The 20,359-nt window shown below is 48.5% G+C and overlaps 1 protein-coding gene across 4 annotated transcripts in view; it reads left to right on the forward strand.

Moving 5' to 3' along the window:
• The window catches only part of HIPK2 (homeodomain interacting protein kinase 2), a 180,415-nt gene that overhangs the window by 142,497 nt on the left and 17,559 nt on the right, over nt 1-20,359 (forward strand). For all 4 annotated transcript variants that reach the window (XM_082693876.1, XM_082693873.1, XM_082693874.1 and 1 more), the window contains exons 10-13: nt 1,736-1,878; nt 4,879-5,058; nt 7,639-7,920; nt 18,397-18,641. In XM_082693876.1, coding sequence (XP_082550002.1) covers nt 1,736-1,878; nt 4,879-5,058; nt 7,639-7,920; nt 18,397-18,641 — 850 coding nt within the window. The remainder of the gene's footprint in view (nt 1-1,735; nt 1,879-4,878; nt 5,059-7,638; nt 7,921-18,396; nt 18,642-20,359) is intronic.

Below are 20,359 nucleotides of genomic sequence, written 5' to 3' on the forward strand. Positions count from 1 at the left end.
CTCTCTCTCTCACTTACTCTCAAATATATAAATAGAATCTTAAAAAAATATATTAGCTCTAATCTTATAAATTATAAAGTAGTACTAAAGCATAAGTTATAGAAGTGTACACAAGTAATCATAAAAGAGTGAAGTTCATCTCCCATGAGCTGAACCTGTCATTCAGTGGAAGGCGGCAAATACAGCCTTTACCCTGTCTCTTTGAGGTAAAACGTTAACATCCATTTTGGGAATGTAGGGGGAAAATGATATCCTTGGCTTAATATCAAGATTTATAATTCAGAAGTAATAGTCAAAACACATGCTTTTCTGGAAAGCTGAAATGAGCCTCCAAGTCAGTATGAACCTTACTGCAACAAAATTATTAGTCATTTAACTTTTTGAGCTTGTAACTGTTTTAATCAATTAAATTATTTTTCTGCCGTGTCTGAATTCATTAAACATGGAATATAGTTAATGATAATTAATTACCTTGGTAGATTTGCTTCTTTCATTTTATCAACAAACATTTATTAAACACTTACTGTATAAACTGTGGTCCCTAAGCTTTTTGCCTGTATCAAAACAGATCAGTAAGCAAAGAGGCAGTGTAAAAAAGGTATGCGCGATCTCACTGGCCTCATCTGCACAGTGAAAAGGATGGACCAGGTGGACCATCCACTCAGATCTAAAGTGTGTTGCATCATTTTATACACATCATTGTTTCTTAAGTTTTGACTCAAGTTCGTGATTCCCTTCCAGAAGTGCTTGTCTGTACATAAGAGCCAAAATGCACCTATTAAAGATGAGGTCAGTGGAGCACTGTATTCGAGAATTTATCCAATGTCAGTGATACCCAGCCCACTGGAAAGAACAACATGTAACTGAATCTTTAAATTCTTGACCCGCCCAAGAAGTATGTTACCTGAGCGGTGTTCCTTTAGGTGTCCAACTCTGGACAACAGTGTTTAGTCTGAATCATTTACTAACCAAAGGTAAGCAGAAGAGTGACTAAACATACAGGAAGCGCAGACACCAGGCAAACCACTCCCCCCAACCCCCGCCCGCCAGTGACTCTAAGGAAGAATCGGGAAAATTCATTTTAGAGTTCTTAGAAAAAGCTTAAAATTTATGAAGAATCAAGCAGTGTCTTGCTTAACTATATGTCATTTTGGCTTTGGTGGATCAGGGTAATTCTCAGTGAAAGTTAAGTCCCCAGCTGAGAATATTTTACTTCATGCTTGCTTGCTCTCAGGTGTGGGCAAGTGTCTGGTGATCTCAGAATTATGTTACTTTAGGTTAAGAAGATACACAAGTTGGAGGTCTAGATTCTAATTCCTAAACAAAAGGCAAAATAAAGGATATGAGATGGAAAACTTCCTGAGGGCAGAAAGTTACCTTTGTGTGGCCCAAGGCAGCTGTTTCGGTCTCCTGCACATAGCTATGTACCAGCACAAATCAGAAGTGAACTTTGGGAAACCTTGAGCATTGTTCTTAGAGCGAATTTCTAAACAAATCATTCTTCCACGCGAATAAATCCCTTCCATATGACTCTGTGCCCGTGTACTTACTATCTTCTGTGTAGGTCACCGATTTGATCACCCCTTAACTTAGTTTTCAAGGCCAAAGACTGGGTCTCCCCTTGAACACCCATTGCAGGGTCCAGCTCAGCCCCAGGCCCAATCAGGACTTGACTCAGGCAGACAGACTGTGTGATTAACAAACGTGTTGATGGCACACGTCCTCTGTTCTGCAGCAGGCCTGGCCAAGTGGGACCCAGCAAATCCTGCTTCCCCCGGCATGGCAGCAGCTGACCGGAGTGGCCACCCACACGTCTGTGCAGCACGCGACTGTCATTCCCGAGACCATGGCAGGCACCCAGCAGTTGGCCGACTGGAGGTAAGCACGAAAGCAGGCATATCTGGGATGAGAGGCATGTCCACTGCTCACTCAGAGGGCTCCTGGCTAGGCCCATGCTGTCAGTTCTTTGGCTTAGAGAGAACTATTTAAAGTAAAAGGAAGATTATGTGGAATACAACTGCAGTGTAATGAGAGTTCATTTTTCAATAACTGTACCGGGACACAAGAAAATCAGCTTCTTTACCTTAAGGTCAGTTGGCCGCCATCGACCCCAAATCCAGTTACATCGTTTGGTCACACGTGTAATTCACAGACTTGCCTCTGGATGATTTTTGGTTTGTTTCTCAGAATTAAATTCCACTCCCAGAGAACAAAGATGTGTCAGCAGTAAAAGAATGCAGCAGGGAGTCCTTGAGGCTCCAAAGCAATTCTAGAAAGTGCTCTCAAGGTGTTTGGAGACATGGGCACACTGGAGTTGAATTTGACCTCTCAGGGGAAAGCCTGACAGAATGGGGCTTTATTTGGAATGGTAAACTCTGGCATGTTTGCTGAATGTGTCTCTTCAGTTAATAGTGAGATCTGATAGACCAAAGTCCATTTTCCACAGATGTCAGAGGCCCGCAGCTGACCGCCACCGGCCCACTGTGCCCTGTATCTGACTCCAGCACCCCGCCCACCCTATGCACTGGCTTTCTCACCAGCACCTTGCTCTCTTGTTTTTATGGCCACTTTCCGCTTCTCCATCCCAACACTACCACTGCCCCCTTCACCCGAGCAGAGCCAAATGGCAGTCCCCAGGTTGTTCCAGCTTCCCATGGCCCTCTGGGCTCTCTCAGCCCAAACATCAGGGCATCCCTCCACCTTCCGACAGACTCCATACCAACCATGCAGCCTCCCTGAGGTTCTTTTTCGGATCCAAAAGGCTATGGTGATTGAAGCGCTCTCAGTATAACAAAAAGACGTGGAGACAGAACCCTCCTCCCCACCCCCACCCACCAGGCAAGCCTCAAAGGCAGCTTCCTCTCTTCCTCCATTTAATTTTCTGACTGGTAGAAACAAGAGAGGACACAGGCTCTTTCCTGCAGCCCGACTCACTTCCCACTGACAACACCCACCTAGTCCATCCCCACTCACTGGAAGCACTTTCAAAGCAGTGGTTCGGTTCTGGTTCTGCAGGACCTGGGGAAAGTTACCTAACCTGAGCCTCAGTTTCTTCTTCAGTAAAGTGGGGATAATAATCCCTACTTCATAGAATGGCTAGGAGGTTTAAATTAAGATAAAATACAAAGCACTTGACCTATATTTAACATGTATTAAACTAGCATCTGCTGTAGGACAGGCAATGAATAAATGAACAGATCTGTTATCTTCCCTTCCCCCCACTCCCACTGGCTGGTGCTGTGTGAGACTGTCTTCCCTCTCCAGCTCATTAGGAACAGCAACCAAGTGGAAAAGCTGTCTGACCAATTGGTTTTTTTCTCTCCCCCTTTTCTCCTAAAAGACCACAGATATATGCTGTACTACTTTTTCCTGTGTCTTTCAGCATTTATAGCTCATTTAATTTTAGCAAAACTCACCTACTCACTCATATAGATTTTCCTCTTCCTCCTCCCTCCATAGCTCTTACCTGGTTACCACAGGAAACGCTTAAAGCTGACACTTTGTTTCCAGTCTCTTCTCCATTTCATGTGTGGGCCAAAGAACATCTATAACCATGGCTAATAAATTAAAGAGAAGTACTGGTGCTAGACTTGTGTCAAAAGAATGCCATGTCTGTAGAAGAAACAGCAGCTACAAACTCAAGAAGCCATAACATCAGTTTCTAAGTGTAAATGTCCAAAAACGCTATCAAAATCTCTACACTCTTGTATAGTCCTTTTTTTTTTCCTATTCATCCTTTTCCCCAAGTTGCAAAGATGATTTTTATAATGTTTTTTTTAAATTCAAGTAAATTCTCCTTCAATTTTTAATTCTATTAGGTGCTGAATGGGCTTTTAAGGGCAAGTCTCTGAATTAATCACCACCTTTAATCTTTCTGTGGAAAAATAAGCCTTTGAGCTCCACACAATCCAGATCATAAGAACTCTTGAAAGATAACCCATTTTCAGGAAAATGGCTACCAGTAGTACCTCTATCAACATGTGTCTTCCTAATTTTGACTTAGTACCAAATTCTGTACACGTCTAGTCAACCTTCAGTTAATCTAATTGTTCATTCAGCAAGCATGTAATTAATTGATCAGCTGCTACATGCTTGAGCATTGTGCTAGCCACGAGAGAATTCAAAAGAATGTTAACATTTCCAAACAGCAAGAACGTACAATGTCTAGTTTTCAAAGTTGTTTCCTTTTTTTTTAATATAAGCTACAATTTTTTCATTTATAAAATGGCATTGCCATTATCTCCTACCTCACAGACTGTGATAACCCATTAAAGTCACTCACAAACTCTAAAAATGTACACACAGTCACCTGTCTGGGGACTTTAAAAGGTAGAGGGACTATTTATCTTCTCTCACCTGTCTGGGGACTTTAAAAGGTAGAGGGACTATTTATCTTCTCTCCCCAGAACTTAAGGTGAACTTGCAACATTCTTCCCAGTTGCAATGTCCTCTTTCTCACTCACCAACAAACTGGGTTTCTGCCCACTCCTTTAAACATCATCGCACCTGGGAGGCTGATCTGATGAGCTCATCTCTTCAACAACCCCATGAGCTCGTGGGAGTCAACTTTTTTAATTTGGCTTTTAACTGGGGAGGAACTTTTATCCTAAAAAAGAAGCTCCAGGGGCACCTGGGTGGCTCCGTGGGTTAAGCGGTTACCTTGGGCTCCGGGCATGATGGTCCTGGAGTCCAGTCCCCCATCAGGCTCTCTGCTCAGCATAGCGCTTGCTTCTCCCTCTCCTTTCTGCCTGCTGCTCTGCCTACTTGTGCTCCCTCTCTGTTTCTGTCAAATAAATTTAAAAAACCTTAAAAAAAAAAGCAGCTCCATATTTATAAAACCAGTAAAGTTCCTTGTTTAACCATTGTTTTCCCACACAGGAACACCCACGCTCACGGCAGCCATTACAATCCCATCATGCAGCAGCCTACGCTGTTGACTGGTCATGTGACCCTTCCAGCCGCCCAGCCCTTAAATGTGGGCGTGGCTCACGTGATGCGGCAGCAGCCAACCAGCACCACCTCCTCCCGGAAGAGTAAGCAGCACCAGTCCTCTGCGAGGTAGGTGGTGAGAGTTGCCCTGGAGCGGGGAGATCTCTTAGCATTAGGAGTGTCAGCCTGTGCTCCAGCATGTGCTCCGAGTCCCAGGTGTGGGACAGGGAGTGGCCGGCAGAATGTTTTCGGAATGTGTCCTACCACTGCATAGCACTAGGGCTTGAAGGAGACATTCAGTCTCACTTCTCTAACCTGCCACTTGCCTTACCATCCTCCCTGTGGTGCCCGCTCCCCACGGGGAGGGCCTGGAATTTTCCAGTGTCCAGCGCCTTCATCTGAAGCCATTTGTGCCCTTTCTCTTCTGCATAAAACACCCAGACATGCCTCTGACGTTGCACTTTGGAAATCATAATACTGTTTGTTTGTTTTTTTTTAAATGAACGGTAGAGAAATGTTCTTTCTTTGATATCCAGGGTCAAAAATCAATCTCACTTAGCTGCTTCTTTAAAAATATGCAATAATTTTGGTTAATCATAGATATTACCAGCAGAATAATCTTTTTCAGTCCCTTTCAGTCCAGTTTCACCTCAGTGAACTCTTAAAATAAGACAGAAAAGGCCATATACTACATGGTCCCATTTAGATGGCATTTTGGAAAAGACAAAAGTAGATCAGGAGTTGCCAGGGAGTACTGGGTGGGAGAGGAAGGGATTGACAGAAAGGGAGCCTGAGGGAACTTTCCAGGAAAGTTCTCTGTCTGGATTGGCAGGGCTATGTGTACCTTTGTCAGAACTCACCCAACACTTCCAAAGGATGACTTTTACTGAATGTAAATTATACCTCAATAAATTTGTCTTTTAAAAAGATCTCCAAATTAAAAAAAAAAAAAAAAAATCGCGATCAAGGTCGTGTGGTGCAGAATTGCTCCTACATTTTTCTCCAGAGTCACTGACTTGGAGGCACTTAATTGCTTATTTAGAATAGGCTGCTCAAGAGAAAGAAGTCCGGTACATAAAATAGTCCAGTGACTTTTGGTTTCCTACTTCCTCGTTTAACCAGGTGCCAGAAACTAGGCCTGCCTTTTTGTCATTCTCCTTTGAAGTTTAACCTAAGAGCTGACTTCCTTTGAGTTGTCGTTCTTCACGATTCTTCACTGGAGTATTTCTGACAGTTCTGGGAAATTCATCTCAGATCTCTGGCAGCCCTGTGACAACACAGCTGTGTCATTATTAGATTGTCTGGCAACAGGGGCCACCATCTCAGCCCTTTGCTCTGTCATGCCCAGCGGTGTGGGTGGTCACACAGAACACTAGGCTGACCCTGGGCTGAGCTTAGCATCCTCAAGGCTCGCCTTGTCAAGCAGGGGCAGTAAGAACTCTTAGCCTGCCCACCCATGGACAAGCCCCTCCCTGTTGCCCACTCATTACCCAGCTGGCTTTATGAAGGCTCATTGCCAGTACTTTTCAAGATCGATATAATTATACTGAAATTTTTGTATTTGCCTATTTTTAAGACCAATGCCTTAAGGAAAACAGAAGGCTCTCCCTTGTTGGGTGGTACAGCCTGGCCCCCTATTCTTTAACAGTGCCAAATGGAGATCCATTAACTGCTGAGGTAGTGAAAACATCATCTCAAAATTGCAACACAGTAACAATAATAAATGTATAGGTTTATGCTAAGTGCAAACAGTGGAACAATCTTATCAGTAAAACTTACTGCCAGCTCCCAGAAAGGGGCAAGCAACACATCTGACGCTAGCTATATAGAAAATTAAATAAATCTACAGAATTATTTTCATCTTCGTGCCTCCCTTTTGGCTAGGAAGTATTAGAATCTCTAAGGACATAGAAGAGTCTTAAAAATTTCACTGGGCCTTCACTATACAGATAAAACTAAGATCAGCATGGGTTGCTGGGGAGGGGAGAGGGAAAGGTATTTTTTTCCCTTAAGTTAGCAGACACTACATTTGCTAATTTGATAAGGAGTTCTGAGCCAATCAAAGACAAGATTAAAAGGTCCCTATTTAAGTACACCTTTCCCTCCTGCATTTTGCCCAGTTTTTCTCATTACAGTTCAAACAGACGGTAAACTTCCTGTGAGGCCCAGGTGTCAAAGACGTGAGTGTTTTCATTTCATAAGTTGCAAAACAGCCATTAGCAAGAAAACCGAGGCTCTGTGTGGCAAATAACATTTCTTTCAACTCCCTTCAAAACAAGACCCATGTACATTTGCAGAATGACAGGACAGAGCTCAGGAAGTGAGGCCTTGACCGTGAAGATAGGAGGGTAGGCAGACAACCTTGAGACCTTGGGCACTGCATCTGCCCCCAGAGACCAGCCCAGTCCTTGGGCACAAGCCCTCTCCCTCTTCTCAGGCCCCTGGCTGCTCCCTTTCTCCCACTGGGAACAGGCATGTGGCACCAGACCAGAGCCCAGAGAAGGCCAGGTCTCTCTGTCGTGTGTGTAGCAAGTGACTGAATGAATGAGCTCCAGGGGCAGCCGCTTCTGCAGTTACAGAAAACATCTGAGTGCCCTGAACTTCTCACTTGGTAACAGAGGTTTGACAAAGCCGGTGTCCCTAGACAGTTGGGCTCCTTGGGAGGAGCCACAGGGGCCTCCCTGAGCGTATGGGCCTTTGTCGTTCCAGAAACGTCTCCACCTGCGAAGTGTCCTCCTCACAGGCCGTCAGCTCCCCTCAGCGGTCCAAGCGCGTCAAAGAGAACACGCCTCCCCGCTGCGCCCTGGTGCACAACAGCCCGGCCTGCAGCTCCTCGGTCACGTGCGGCTGGGGTGACGGGGCCTCCAGCACCACCAGGGAGCGACAGCGGCAGACGATTGTCATTCCTGATACCCCCAGCCCCACAGTCAGCGTCATCACCATCAGCAGCGACACAGATGAGGAGGAGGAACAGAAGCATGCCCCCACCAGGTGAGTCCCCCCCCTGCCAGAAGGGAGCAGGGCCGGGGTGCACCGTGTGCTGCTGGCTCACACAGACAGTGCTCCGTGGAACTGGGCCCCTTCCCGTCATCGGACATGGTGATCGCAGTCTCCTGGCCCCGACATCCTGGTTTTGCCATGGTCTAGAGTCCTGAAGTGATTTCAAGGGAATGTCTGACAGATTTTCCATAATTGTTCAGTGCCCAAAGAAGTTTGAGTCACTTTGGTCATGAAAAATAGTTACAGTCCCTATACATCTGGGGGACCTGAAAGCAATGGTACGCAATGCCGGCGTATTTCAGCTCCTGTAGGCTTCAAAATCTCTGCCTCGGGCCATTGAATTTATTCCCAGTTGGTCAGGATATTTCTCTAGCATCGCCTTGGCTCTCTCAGAATTTGAAATAATTGTCCAATTAATCAGAAATTTCTCGATGTCTGATTAACCCAATCTTTCAAACTGCCAGTTGGCTCTTCAACCCAGAGAGCATTACTGTTTATTCCAAAGTAGTAAGAACTCATTTTACTCTGTGGATGCTTCCTGGGAAGGGAAAAGGAATATTTATTATATCTGTAAGACTGTTAGCCCTGGTGCCAAAGGCTCTTTTCCTACATTTTCCAGCCAGACTTGAATAGAGTGCGGTTTGTACTTGGGCTGCCTGACGAGCCCCAGGACCGTGTCCCTCTGGAACAGTCGGTCCCCTGGCCTTTTGCAGCCCCGGGGGCCCCGGGGCTTTGTAGATCCCAAAGCCTCGCAAGCCCGGCTCCAACCTGCCAGCCTTTCCCTGGACCAAGAGGCAGGGAAGGGAAAGGCCGAGCACTGCCAAGTCTAGCGCTGGTGGCCAGCACGTGTCCTGGGACCCGAGGCAAAGCTTAACGATCACAGTTAGGCCCCCGTTATCAATCCCTGACTGAATACAATGACACTAATTAGTAATCACAAATCTTCTTGATGAAATAATAAATTCTCACACCTGAAATCATTACCAAATGTACAGATAGGCTAATTAAAACCCTCTCGCTGTCGCTACTCCTGCCCAGGCTATCCCTTTCCCGTCTTTAGAAGGAACTCAGTATTTTGCTTTGTTTTTCATGAGAGAGCTAGTATATGTCTCATTCCAGTGTCCTCTCCGCCTGTTTAGTGTCTCAGCCTGGTCCTCAGTGTGTCTCAGAAAAGAGTGTCATAGAGCCCTTCTGGGACTGGCGTCGGTTCCCTTTCTTGATAACATCCCCATGTTGATTGAATACTCTGTCCTCCCCAATGTCTCACATCCCCCTCCCCCAGCCCAGGAATATCTTGGGCTCAGGTGGTCCCATCACAAAGAGAAAGGCTTCTCCCAGCCCACAGCAGCCTGTCCCTGAGTTTGTAGAGTGGGCCATAAAACAGGCCCAGCAGCCCCGCACAGCCCTTTGCTGCAACTGGGAAAAAGAAAAAGCAATTTAAAAATCTGACAATCAACTAGAAGGGCCTATTGTTTTTGAAGTATGAGATTCGAATTGACAACGGAGCCTCCACTTATGTGCTCAGGAGAGAACAGCGTGTCTGAGGAGGAGGGAGGAACGAGAGAGCGATCTCTCCACCTATCAGACGGCTGCCTGGGCTGAGCACTGCGCCAGGCCTGAGCATAGACTTCTCCCCCAGTGCTCCCCAGGGCCCCAGAAAGACAGAACTGAAATTCTTGGCAGAATGTAAGGACTTCGTTGTGAATCATCTGAGACATGGGGGAGGGCTGGGAACGAGCTGATGGGCGGGCTCTCGTCTGAGGGACAAGTACCAGTAAGTGACTGACGGTGGGCTGCTGAGGACCAGAGCTTCGTAAACGGGAAAATGCAGCGGCCCGCCTGCAACGTTACACCAAACACGGGAACCGGGGAGTTCTTGAGAAGGCTTCCAGCTGTCCAGCTATGACGGGAAGCTTGCAGAAAGACATAAATCATGTTTTCTGGAGAGGTCAGATGACTGTTGCCTTAACAAAAAAGTTAAGACCCAAGAAGACAGGAAAGTGGATTTGAGTCTGAGTGGGATCAGACAGAAGCCCATAGCTATTTTATTTATAGAGAAACCACTGTATAATGTGTCCATGGTACTGTGACTTCCTTTTGGAGTGAGAGGAAAAGGGGGAGGATATATGATTACTTGTTCTTAAAAATCAGAATTATCATAAAGCTTAACATAGTAAATATTGATTGGCCTCACCAGAGTAAGACCTTATGCTAGGCAGTGCAGGTGTCATTAAATAAGGTAGACGGGCTCTGCCCTTGGGACGTTTGCAGGGTAATACGTGAGATACGACTCCTACAAATCATGACACAAAATGGAATATCAGCCCCCGTAAAAACCAGAAGAGTACTGTGGCTGTTCAAAGGGAAAATAGCTTGGGGAAATAGCAGGGAAGAGGGGACTTTCTAAGGTCAGAGGTCCAAAGGGTGTAGATAAGCAGGAGAGGGGGTGAAATTGTGAATTCCAGCCCCAGTGGCACTGGGGCCTCAGAGGTAGGCCGGCAGGATCCGGAGCTCAGGGGGGCAGGTGGATCCAAGGGCAAGGCCGGGACGACAGGGACTTTCAGAATAGAAAGGGGATTGGAGGGTCTCCCCTTCGGTGAGGGTGGTCTGCTTCAGGAGATACCGAGGAGCTCACGTGAAGGCTTCCGTCCTGGGAAAACAAGGATGCACCCGCACATGCAGGTCAGGGAGCCTCTTGGCCTCAACTGGCCGGAAGTTTCTAACCCACCAGTGTTCCCTTTCAAACAGTCAGGACTTTGCTGCTTGTTCCCAAACCCACTTTCTCCTGCGCTGTGAGCATCTTGATTCTGATCTCCCGTGTTCCCAGCCTCGTTTCCCATTTGCTGCTCACCCCAGGATTTGCGCCCTGACTCTGTCGAAAATGCTGACTGCTTCTGCTAATGTGACCTGGCACGGCAGCTCGAGAGGGAGAGAGGGAGGGGCCGACGACGCTCACCGGGACAGTAAGCACAGTGTCTCGTGGCAGTCGCCTGTGCTGCCAGTGGCTTTTAGAGGCAGCATGAGATCAATCAAGGCAGACCCACTGTGTTAGACCTGATTGAGGGTGTTGTGGAATCTCTGGGACCAGATGACATTGCCTAGAAATTTTTAGAGGAATGCCGAGGCAGAGTTATGATTCCCGACCCCCAATATTCGGCACTGTTGGTTGCTGGAGCGCGGGGATGGTCAGCAGCTCCTGCTTTGTGAGGAGGAGCCCAGAGCAGGAGGGCGCAGGCTGGGTGTGAGCAAATTAAGGGCGAGGGGTATCCTGACAAACCTTGGCTGCGCATTCTCATTTACATTGTCCCGTGCATCATTGGATGGGGTGGACGAGGCACACAGCTGTCTCATTTGATAGGCGAGGAAGCTAAAAGCCAGAAAGGTAGATGACTTACCCCAACTGATTGAAGGTTCTAAGTAGCAGAATCAGGCATCAGGTCCCATGCCGTTGAAAAGACGGCAGTCTTGATGATTGGCAAAGACAACTGATTTCTCCTCAGTCCTTAATTTGACAGCGGTAAACTGCACCCCGCCCCATCCTCCGACCACCACCGTGCTCGCCCATGGTCATGTCCACAGTCTATCCACCCAGCCCCGACCCGGAGCTCTCCCAGGAAGAGGGCAGATGCCAGCTCTTCTGATTCTTTGAGAAGATGTTTTAAAGCGAGGAGGCCAATCAAACCCCACCACCTGCTTTTCCTCAGTGAGTTGCTGTTGGAAGAGGCGGCCCCATGGGCATGGCTGGAGAATTGTTCTGGAGAGAGAAAAACCAAACTGGAATTTTTCTGGGTCCCCCAGGATGAGGTAATAGAACCAGTCCTATTTTAAATATTTACAAATGATTTTGATTAAAGGAGCACCTGACTGTGCTGAATAAGCCATCTTCTCTCCCTTGAAATCTCCTGGGACGACATCTGCGGGTGCGTGCCTTACTATTCAGACCCTTTGCCAGCCTTGCCTCCTGCCGAAATTGTCCTGCAGGGGCTGTACCACACAGCCTCCGGGCACGAGGGTAATTTTTAAAGTGTGTCACCAAAGCAGCTCGTGTCAGCTGATCAGGTAGAAACCATTTTGTCCGGCCTTCTTATTCTCTCACGTATTCGTTCATTCAGTTTTCTGGATATTTCTGGAAGACAGGTTTGATTTTCCTGAGGTCGTCGGGGCACAGCTGCTTTCGGCCTCACTTGGCGTGTGAGCCGCCGGTCCCGAGTGCCAGCACCAAGGTTGCCAGAGTGTAAACTTTAAGAAGGTTGATTCATTTTTTTCACTCGGTATTTTAAATAGGAATCTGACCCAGCACCAAGGTTGCCAGAGTGTAAACTTTAAGAAGGTTGATTCATTTTGTCACTCGGTATTTTAAATAGGAATCTGACCCTAAATGATGTTCTTTATACGAAATTGAAAATCTCGAGCGATTATTCTCTTTAAAAGGCACAGTGGACGCCTGGGTGGCTCAGTGGGTTAAAGCCTCTGCCTTCGGCTCAGGTCATGATCTCAGGGATCGAGCCCCACATCAGCGGGCTCTCTGCTCAGCAGGGAGCCTGCTTCCTCCTGCCTGCCTCTCTGCCTGATCTCTGTCTCTCAAATAAATAAATATAATCTTTTTTAAAAAGGCACAGTGAGGACACTGCTAAACTTCTGTGCCGAAGACTTGGGTCTGAAAAATGGACATCAGCCTAATAGAGGGCAACAGACATTTATGATTACACGGGCAAGGTCAGCGCAGAGTGGACCCCGTGCCCTTGGCCAGCCACCGGCCACCGTACTGCTTCTTCCTCCCCTCCTCGTTTGTAGGCCTGAGTGAAGAAGCAGGAGCCTGACGCATGGTGTCACTGCAGGGGCTGTATTGTTCTGCAGCGTTAAGTCACAGTGTAGCCTCAGGTTGAGGGACAGTCCCAGCGTCCGACTCCTCTGGGGAGACGGAAGGATGTTTAGTCCAGCGGACTTCACCGCATCCTCTGTTCCTTCGAAACACCCCTGCGGGGGGAGTGCTGTGTGGAGGGGCTGCATTTTGAAGAAGAGACACCACACCCGAGGCTCCCCCGCAGCCTGTCCTGACACCACAGCGTGTGTCAGAGCCACCTCGGATGTGTAGTCGCAGCCTCGTGGGGCCGCGGGAGGAGCAGGCAGGAAGGGCCAGGTCCCACAGGCGGAGCAGCGTTCAGTGGCCCCGTTACAGGAGGAAGCGGAAGAAGGACGAACACCTGCTTCTGTGGTGGGGGTTGGGGGGACCATGGCTCCTTCCGTGCCTTGCTTCTGATTTTCTAGAAGGTGGTCACTTACGACAGTCTTCCTAGCAATACGTACGTGTGTGTGTGAGAAGGAGAGAGGTACACACAGATATCAGTGTGTGCATAATGTAACTTGAATAGAACATATGCACCAAATTTAAAATGGAGATTTTTGTAGCCTCACTAATGACTTTAAGTTGAGAGCTGTGTACTGCACTGGAAAGAGCTCATTAGCCTAGAGGCATCGGCTTCTGGCCTCTCTCCTCACTAGGTTCAAGGCACCCAGCCGTGTGCTTCTAACTGGGTGGAGGGGGAATGGGAACAGGACAGCAAGTTGCATGCGTCCCCCATGAAGGTGGGTGGTCAGCAGCTCTCATCTCCGTCAGCTGAGACAGCCGTCCCTGTGGCCAGCCCCGTGCCCCATTAGAGAAGACCACTGTCACCAGCACCAGAAGGAGGAGTTACTCTTAGTTAGCATTTTTGGTGCTTGTAGGCAGGAAGGGGGAGCATAAGAGAGATGATGCGGCAGAGTGATGTACTGAGTGCAAGCCCAGAATAACTCAACAGCAGAGAAGCGTAACCTGACTGCAAAGTGCACTAAGGACTTGAGTAGATATTTCTTAAGGAAAACTCGAAGTGGCCAACAGCTCTGTGAAAAAATGCTCAGAATCACTCATCATCAGGAAAACACAAATCAAAACCACAGTATCACCATCTACCTGTCAGCATGGCTGTTACCAAAAAAACAAAAGCAAAGAAGATGTGGACGAGCATGCGGGCAGACCAGGAGGAATGGGGTGCAAACCGATGCGACCACAGCGGGAAACTATGGAGGTTCCTCCAAAAAATTAAAACCAGAGCTACTGTCGATCCGGCAGCCTCACTTCTGAGTGTCCGTCCAGGAGAGCGAAGCCAGGACCGAAGAGGTATCTATACTCCTGCGTTCACCGGAGCATGATTCGCAGTAGCCAAGATGTGGAAACATCCTATGTGTCCCTCAGATGAGCGGACAGAAGAATGGGCCAAGGAAATGCAGCACGTGCGCACAGTGGAATGCTAGTCAGCCTTAAAAAGAGGAAAATTCTGCAATATGCAAAAAGCTCTTAGCCCGAGGTTTCTAAAATCGTCAAGTTCGTAGAATTGAGCAATGGGATTTCCCTGGCCGGTGGCGTGAGTTAGGCGACACCTACACCCAAAGTCAGCAGCGCTGTACCATGCACTTAAGACTTTGTTAAGGGAATAGATCTCCTGTTAGGTATTCTAGCCGGTAGCGTAATGGTCTTCACTGTGCAGTCTTGCAGTGAGCCTCAGGGGGACAGCGTCTGCGAAGCACTTTGACCAGCAGTTGTACATCAAATAAATGTTGTCTGTGGTCATTAATCAGTGTTGTAGTTAGAGAAGAGTGCTGTTTCTCCCCTACAGCACTGACCGTGGAAGCAGAGCAACGGAGGAAGTCACACAAAGTTTATCTGTGGAGATGAGTTTTGACCTGGGTCTTGAAGGATGGGGTTGACGGAGACTGGCAAATAGAAATCAGAAGCCCATTCGAGAAAGGGCCTGACAGGGCAGGAGCCCCACGGTTGTGTCCGTTCCTCCAGCAGGGGTTCCTCCATCGGGGCTGATTTCTGTACTTCCAAGATCTTTATTTCTTCCCATCATTTTAAAGTGATGAAAATCAGCTGTTGCCATGACAACACAAAGCAATTTGTGAACTCTGGGAGCTTTGTTCTTTACTCAGAAGTGGTGTTCTGCCGAGGACATTGAAGGAAATGTTTCTCATTCTACTCCTCTCTCTCTCCGTTGTATTACCCAATTCGTAACGAGATTAATAAACTATCGATAATAATTAGACACTGTAGTGGAATGAACCCCTGTGGAATCAATACCTCTGAGCCAGAAGAATCCGTAGTGGTGATGTCAAATGTGCGCTCATTTTTAAAGTGACTCATTTAACAGCTTCCCATTTGTCCTCAAATCTGCATAGTGTATTTGGACAGAGTGCAGAGATTTTTAACAGTAGGAGAGATTAAAAACAGAGCTATCAAATCAATTCACCTTTTCCGCTTGTCACAGGCAAACCCAAAAAGATACATAAATTAGCCCTGGGCTGTGTTGTTGGCTCTTTGCTCATTAGGCATAGTGAGCTCTGAAAACAAAAGGCGGGACCCATGAACTATTTCTTGATGTTTAACCCCACACTCCTTGTAGATAGCAAGACATTGACATGCAGGATCCTCAGCCTCTGAGGGAAAGTCCCACCAGGGTTTCCATCAGGAGAGGGCCCTAAAGTCTCACAGCTCATTCACACTGAGCTGTCAGCCGTTGAGAGACTCTTGTCGGCAAGCCATCTTTCGGAGTCCAGAAGCTCACTAATAAGTCTTGATGGGACCCGCCCAGTAGATCCTTTCATGGCACTTTCCCTGACAGATTTCAAAGCAGGTTGAAGTGGAGGGATGTCCTGGGTCACACTACTATCCAGGCCACTGTCCGGGCCACACCAGTGAATGGACAGTGGAACCAGGACTCGAACACCAGCTCCCAGGACACATTTGGAAACCAGCTTCTGTTCTTCACGTGGGGTCCGCGCACCTGCAGCAGAACACGTATCTGTGTGGCGAGATGACCTCCGCCTCACCGTGTATGACACAGCGGCATACTGTGTGACACAGTATGTGTCTTCATGACACAGACCTGGCTGTGGCAGAGCATGGAGGACAGGGCGACACATCTCCCCTCAAGCGCTCTGGAACTGGGCTCTCTACAGAGTCCTGGCCTCCGGGGCCTCTTCCTCTGGTCCTGGGACCGTTTGGTGATGGTGTATGCATGGCGGAAGGGGGGCCCTGCATTAATTCCGCCTCTGGGCTCTTGCACGTGCTGCTGCTGTGAACGCTGGCCTACGAGTGTCTCTCTGCATCCCCTCTCTCTGTTCCTTTGTACAGGTACCTAGGAGTGACATTGCTGGGTCCTAGGGTAATTCTGTGTTCAGCTTTTTGAGGAACAAGCGTATGGGCTTTTTGCATTTCAGTTGTTAAAAGTAGGAAGCATAGGTCTTCATTAATTAAAGTGTATCTATTTTATCAAAGTTAACGTGAAGAGCTTGTAAGTCTATGCAGTCAATCCATTCGTCGCCTCCCTTTGAGCTCCTAACAGTTGTCATCAGCAGAACTCGTTTGACAGCTCGTCACAGAAGCCTTTGTGACATCCATTATTCTCTTTAACCGATTATTTTAAAGCTTTTGCTCTTTTACTTGTCATGTTTTTATACAGTCCCCCACTGCAGTTTTAATCATCTCAAGGGCGGAGGCACGTGTTGTAGCTCTTTGAGCAGGAATCCCCCGTCACACCGTCACACAGATCTCCAAGGTAGCTAACTAATGAGTTTCCGTTCCTTTCATATCGATCTTCTGGTTTATTCATAGACTAAAAACTTCTCCATCCAATCCGTGCCTCGACAGAATCCACTTTGCCTGGGTCTGTTTTTGCAAACCCTTTTTCGTGTGTTAAATGAGGTAACACAACCCAGAATGCTCATTATAACAGCTGACTTGTACGCGCTTACCCCATGCCGTCTGCTGTCCAAAGCATTTCCGTGTATGTTCTCAGTTCTCAAGGTCAGCCTGTATATGTACGTACTGTCGTTACCCACGTTGGACGGAGAAGGCGACAGTCACTCAGAGGTTGAGTAGCTAACTCCCCTCGGCCACACAGCCAGCAGGTACGGAAGGTGCTAGCCGCAGGGCCCATGTACTGAGCCACGGACACAGTTAGGGAGGGACCCTTCTACCCTGAACCAAGAAGGACAAAATATGTGGCCAATCTTCAGCCCAAATGTCAGTCGTGCCAGGCTTCGGGGAGCAGGGGGGCTCAGACCTTATGTGGGCTCACCTCCCAGCATTTTGTAGGTCCCTCTTTGGCTGTCCAGGGCTCTCGAGCTCGCCCACATCTCTGCTGCCCTTAGGGTGGCAGGGATCTGTCTTGGAAAGAGTCTGGCCTGTGACTGGCCGCGTGACCTTGGGCAAGACACCTGGGGGAGGGGGTATGGTCGTTCCATTAAGTGTTCCATAAATAGCAGCTTCTTCTCTTAGCAAATTAGTTGGAAACTGACCATCTGACGTAGGCAGTCGATATTTCTTAAAAATAGATGATCAATATACAAAAATAGATGTAAATCCATTTTTAAAACCTTCACAATAAGCAACAAATCCCATATCCATCATCCCACCAGCGTGTCCTGGAGGCAGACAGAATTGGTTCCCAGAGGAGCCGCACCGACATAAATATCTTGGGAGAGAAAATGTGCTGGCCACAAGCCATCCGAGCGCGTTCCTCTCTATCAGCATAGAACAAAGTTCCAGATACAAGCGGAAAACCAGAGATCCTGAGCAACTCTCTCCCCGTGGGAGCCTTTCTGACCTCCCCGAGACACAGAGCTGTCCCCTCCCTGGTCCTTGGCCCTCGCTGGGGGCAAGGTGACAGGAGGGCCAGGCCTCCTGCAAGGAAGAGACTCTCAGACATCTGAGTGGCCCGTGCCACAAAGTCATTGCATGTAAGACCACACAGCACAGGTGTGGCTGAGGGTGTCCCGTCCAGCTCCCGATTTCTTTCTCCCAGAGTGTCTGACCCGGGCTGTGTACGGTCAGCCTCTCAGAGCCTCACTCTAACACCCCCTCTCTGCATCCTGCGTCCTCCTGGATGTTTCGCTCCCTCCTGCCTGCGTTCACCAGATCTCCAAGGCCTGAGCCTAAGCTGACGGTGCTCCTCTCCCAGCCCAGGACCTCAGGCTGCAGGGTCTTGCTGGGCTTTTTCTGCTTGCAGAGCTGTCCCCTTCCAGTGGCTCAGAGGGTACTGCCACCCAGCTGTGGGCTACAGGTGCTTCCCCTGCAGTTCTGCCAAGCCCTGCTGCAGGGGGAGAGCCCAGGGCTACCTGTAAGTTTCTCCTAGGTTCCAGAAGCACCTGTGGGTCCAGCTCCAGCCCCTTTCTCCTGTCTTCATGAGCCCCCTCCTCCTCCCACTGCTGGTTGGACGGGTGACACTTGTGTGCCTCGTCTCCTCATGAGGGTCTAGAGGACAGATGTCACATTCCTGCCCCCTCTCCAACTCCCCTCTCCCCTCTCTGCTCACCTCTGCTGTCTCGAACACCAAGAGGGGCCTCTCACACAGCCAGTTCTGGAATGCTGCTTGTATCTCTCACTTCACAGCCGCCTCACGGTTCTGATTTCTCCCTTTCTGTTTTCAGCACTGTCTCCAAGCAGAGAAAAAACGTCATCAGCTGTGTCACGGTCCACGACTCTCCCTACTCCGACTCCTCCAGCAACACCAGCCCCTACTCTGTGCAGCACCGCGCTGGGCACCACACCAACACCTTTGACACCAAGGGGGGCCTGGAGACCCACTGCACCGGGAACCCCCGCACGATCATCGTGCCACCCCTGAAAACCCAGGCCAGCGAAGTGTTGGTGGAGTGTGATAGCCTGGTGCCAGGTAATCGGGGGCCGGGACACCCCTCTGCCTCTCGCGCACGGTTTTCCTTGGGTCCTGCGACGAGCGTCGTGTTGTGTGAAGACTCCTAAGCCCTGGGCCACTGTAGCTCCTAACCCAAGGATTTCACTCAGGTAGCCAGGGTAGGATTCTGCTTACCACCATGTAGAAGCAGCTGTTTCAACGTTTTTGTTTCTGTAAAGACTACCTTGCTGCCTTTACAGTGGCTCCCCCACTGATGAGCCTGATAAAGATAAGAAATAAAAGCCACCCAGCTCCCACCTTGCTTGTCTGGTATGACACCAGCTTAGAGAGTTCCTGACCAAGCAGAGCAGCTTCCCATGTGGAAAGAACCTTCTCTGAGTCTTGGCGGGTGAGGGTGACGTAGGCTCCCCTTGGCGTCCCCTCAGAGCTCGCTGTTGGGACGAGAGGTCATAGTGAGTGTGCTTGTCTCCTTACCAGCGCCTCTCATGAAGGCCTGAAAACTAGGCTCTAGAATGAAGGCTGAGGCATAACCTTCCAATACACTTAGCGGCTCCCCCCGATTTGCTAGTCTCCCTTCAGCGACTTCCTTGTTCATGCTCACCAGTGGAAGAATTTAGGGAGTAAACCAGAAGCCATCTGCTCTTCTGCCACAAACTGTCAAAGAAGATTTTGTTCAGATGCAGGGAGGCGTTTGTCAGGAAGGACCCCCGTCTAAGTCATGTGCTGCAGGAGGCCTTGGAACCTTCTTGGGGTGGTCACCACACATAAGCCCACCAGGTTCTGTCACTGAGAGTGACCTTCTAAGAGGGTGGGGTCTCTAGGGACTTTTCTAGCCATAGGCCAGCCTACATAGTGTGGGACACAAGGACATCTCTTTCCAGAGCCTTTCTCTACCCAGGCAAGGATTTTAGTAGAAACCTCAGCAGGAAGAAACATTCTCTAGAACCAAAGGAACCTGTAAGGCAAACAGAGTTGTTCACTGAGGAGTTGTTCATCCTTTGCCAATATTTAAACTTAAAAATATGAGATAGATCTAGTTTCAAGCAATTACTTAAGGGATATATGAGTAGAAGAACTGCGAGGACTCCTTAGAGCAGTGGCCCTTGCAGTTCTACTCATATATCCCTTAAGTAATTGCTTGAAACTAGATCTATCGCATATTTTTAAGTTTAAATATTGGCAAAGGATGTCATTTCTGTCATGTTGTATGTCTTGTCACTGTTGAAGTACTTCGAATATGTGTGTCAGAGCCTCGGAACTACAGATTCAACTCATCCAGTCCATGGGGACACTGCCTTGTCCCCTCATGAACAGCCACTCCTTGCCATCAGCCAGGCAGCCAAGCTAGTTCAAAAGTGGCTTCCCTGTGACAGCCTCCTCATCTCTGAATTTTGTTTCGTGCAGTGGAGTAGGGAGTTTCCAAAGCGTCTGCAGCCTGAACAAGGGAAGGCTGGGCAGCCTTCGGTGTTTCTTACCCAAGACAGCCTGGCTTTGCTAGCGAGGGACTCTCCGTCCCTCAGGAGTCCGTCAGCTTTTTCACACCTGGAGGCGGGGCACCATGTCCGCTTTCCAGAGCGAGAAGCAAGGGGAGGCACATGGATGTGAGAGAGAAGGTGGGAAAGGAAAACCAGCGGATGCTAAGGCTGGTGAATCCGTTCAGGAAAAGATAACATTTGCAAACTCAGAATCTGGAGACTGGCCCTTTAAATCTCTACTGCCACATACTTTCCAGTCCT

Source organism: Mustela nivalis (genome assembly GCF_964662115.1).
Source record: "Mustela nivalis genome assembly, chromosome: 12".
In the NCBI taxonomy this organism is placed as follows: Eukaryota; Metazoa; Chordata; class Mammalia; order Carnivora; family Mustelidae; genus Mustela; species Mustela nivalis.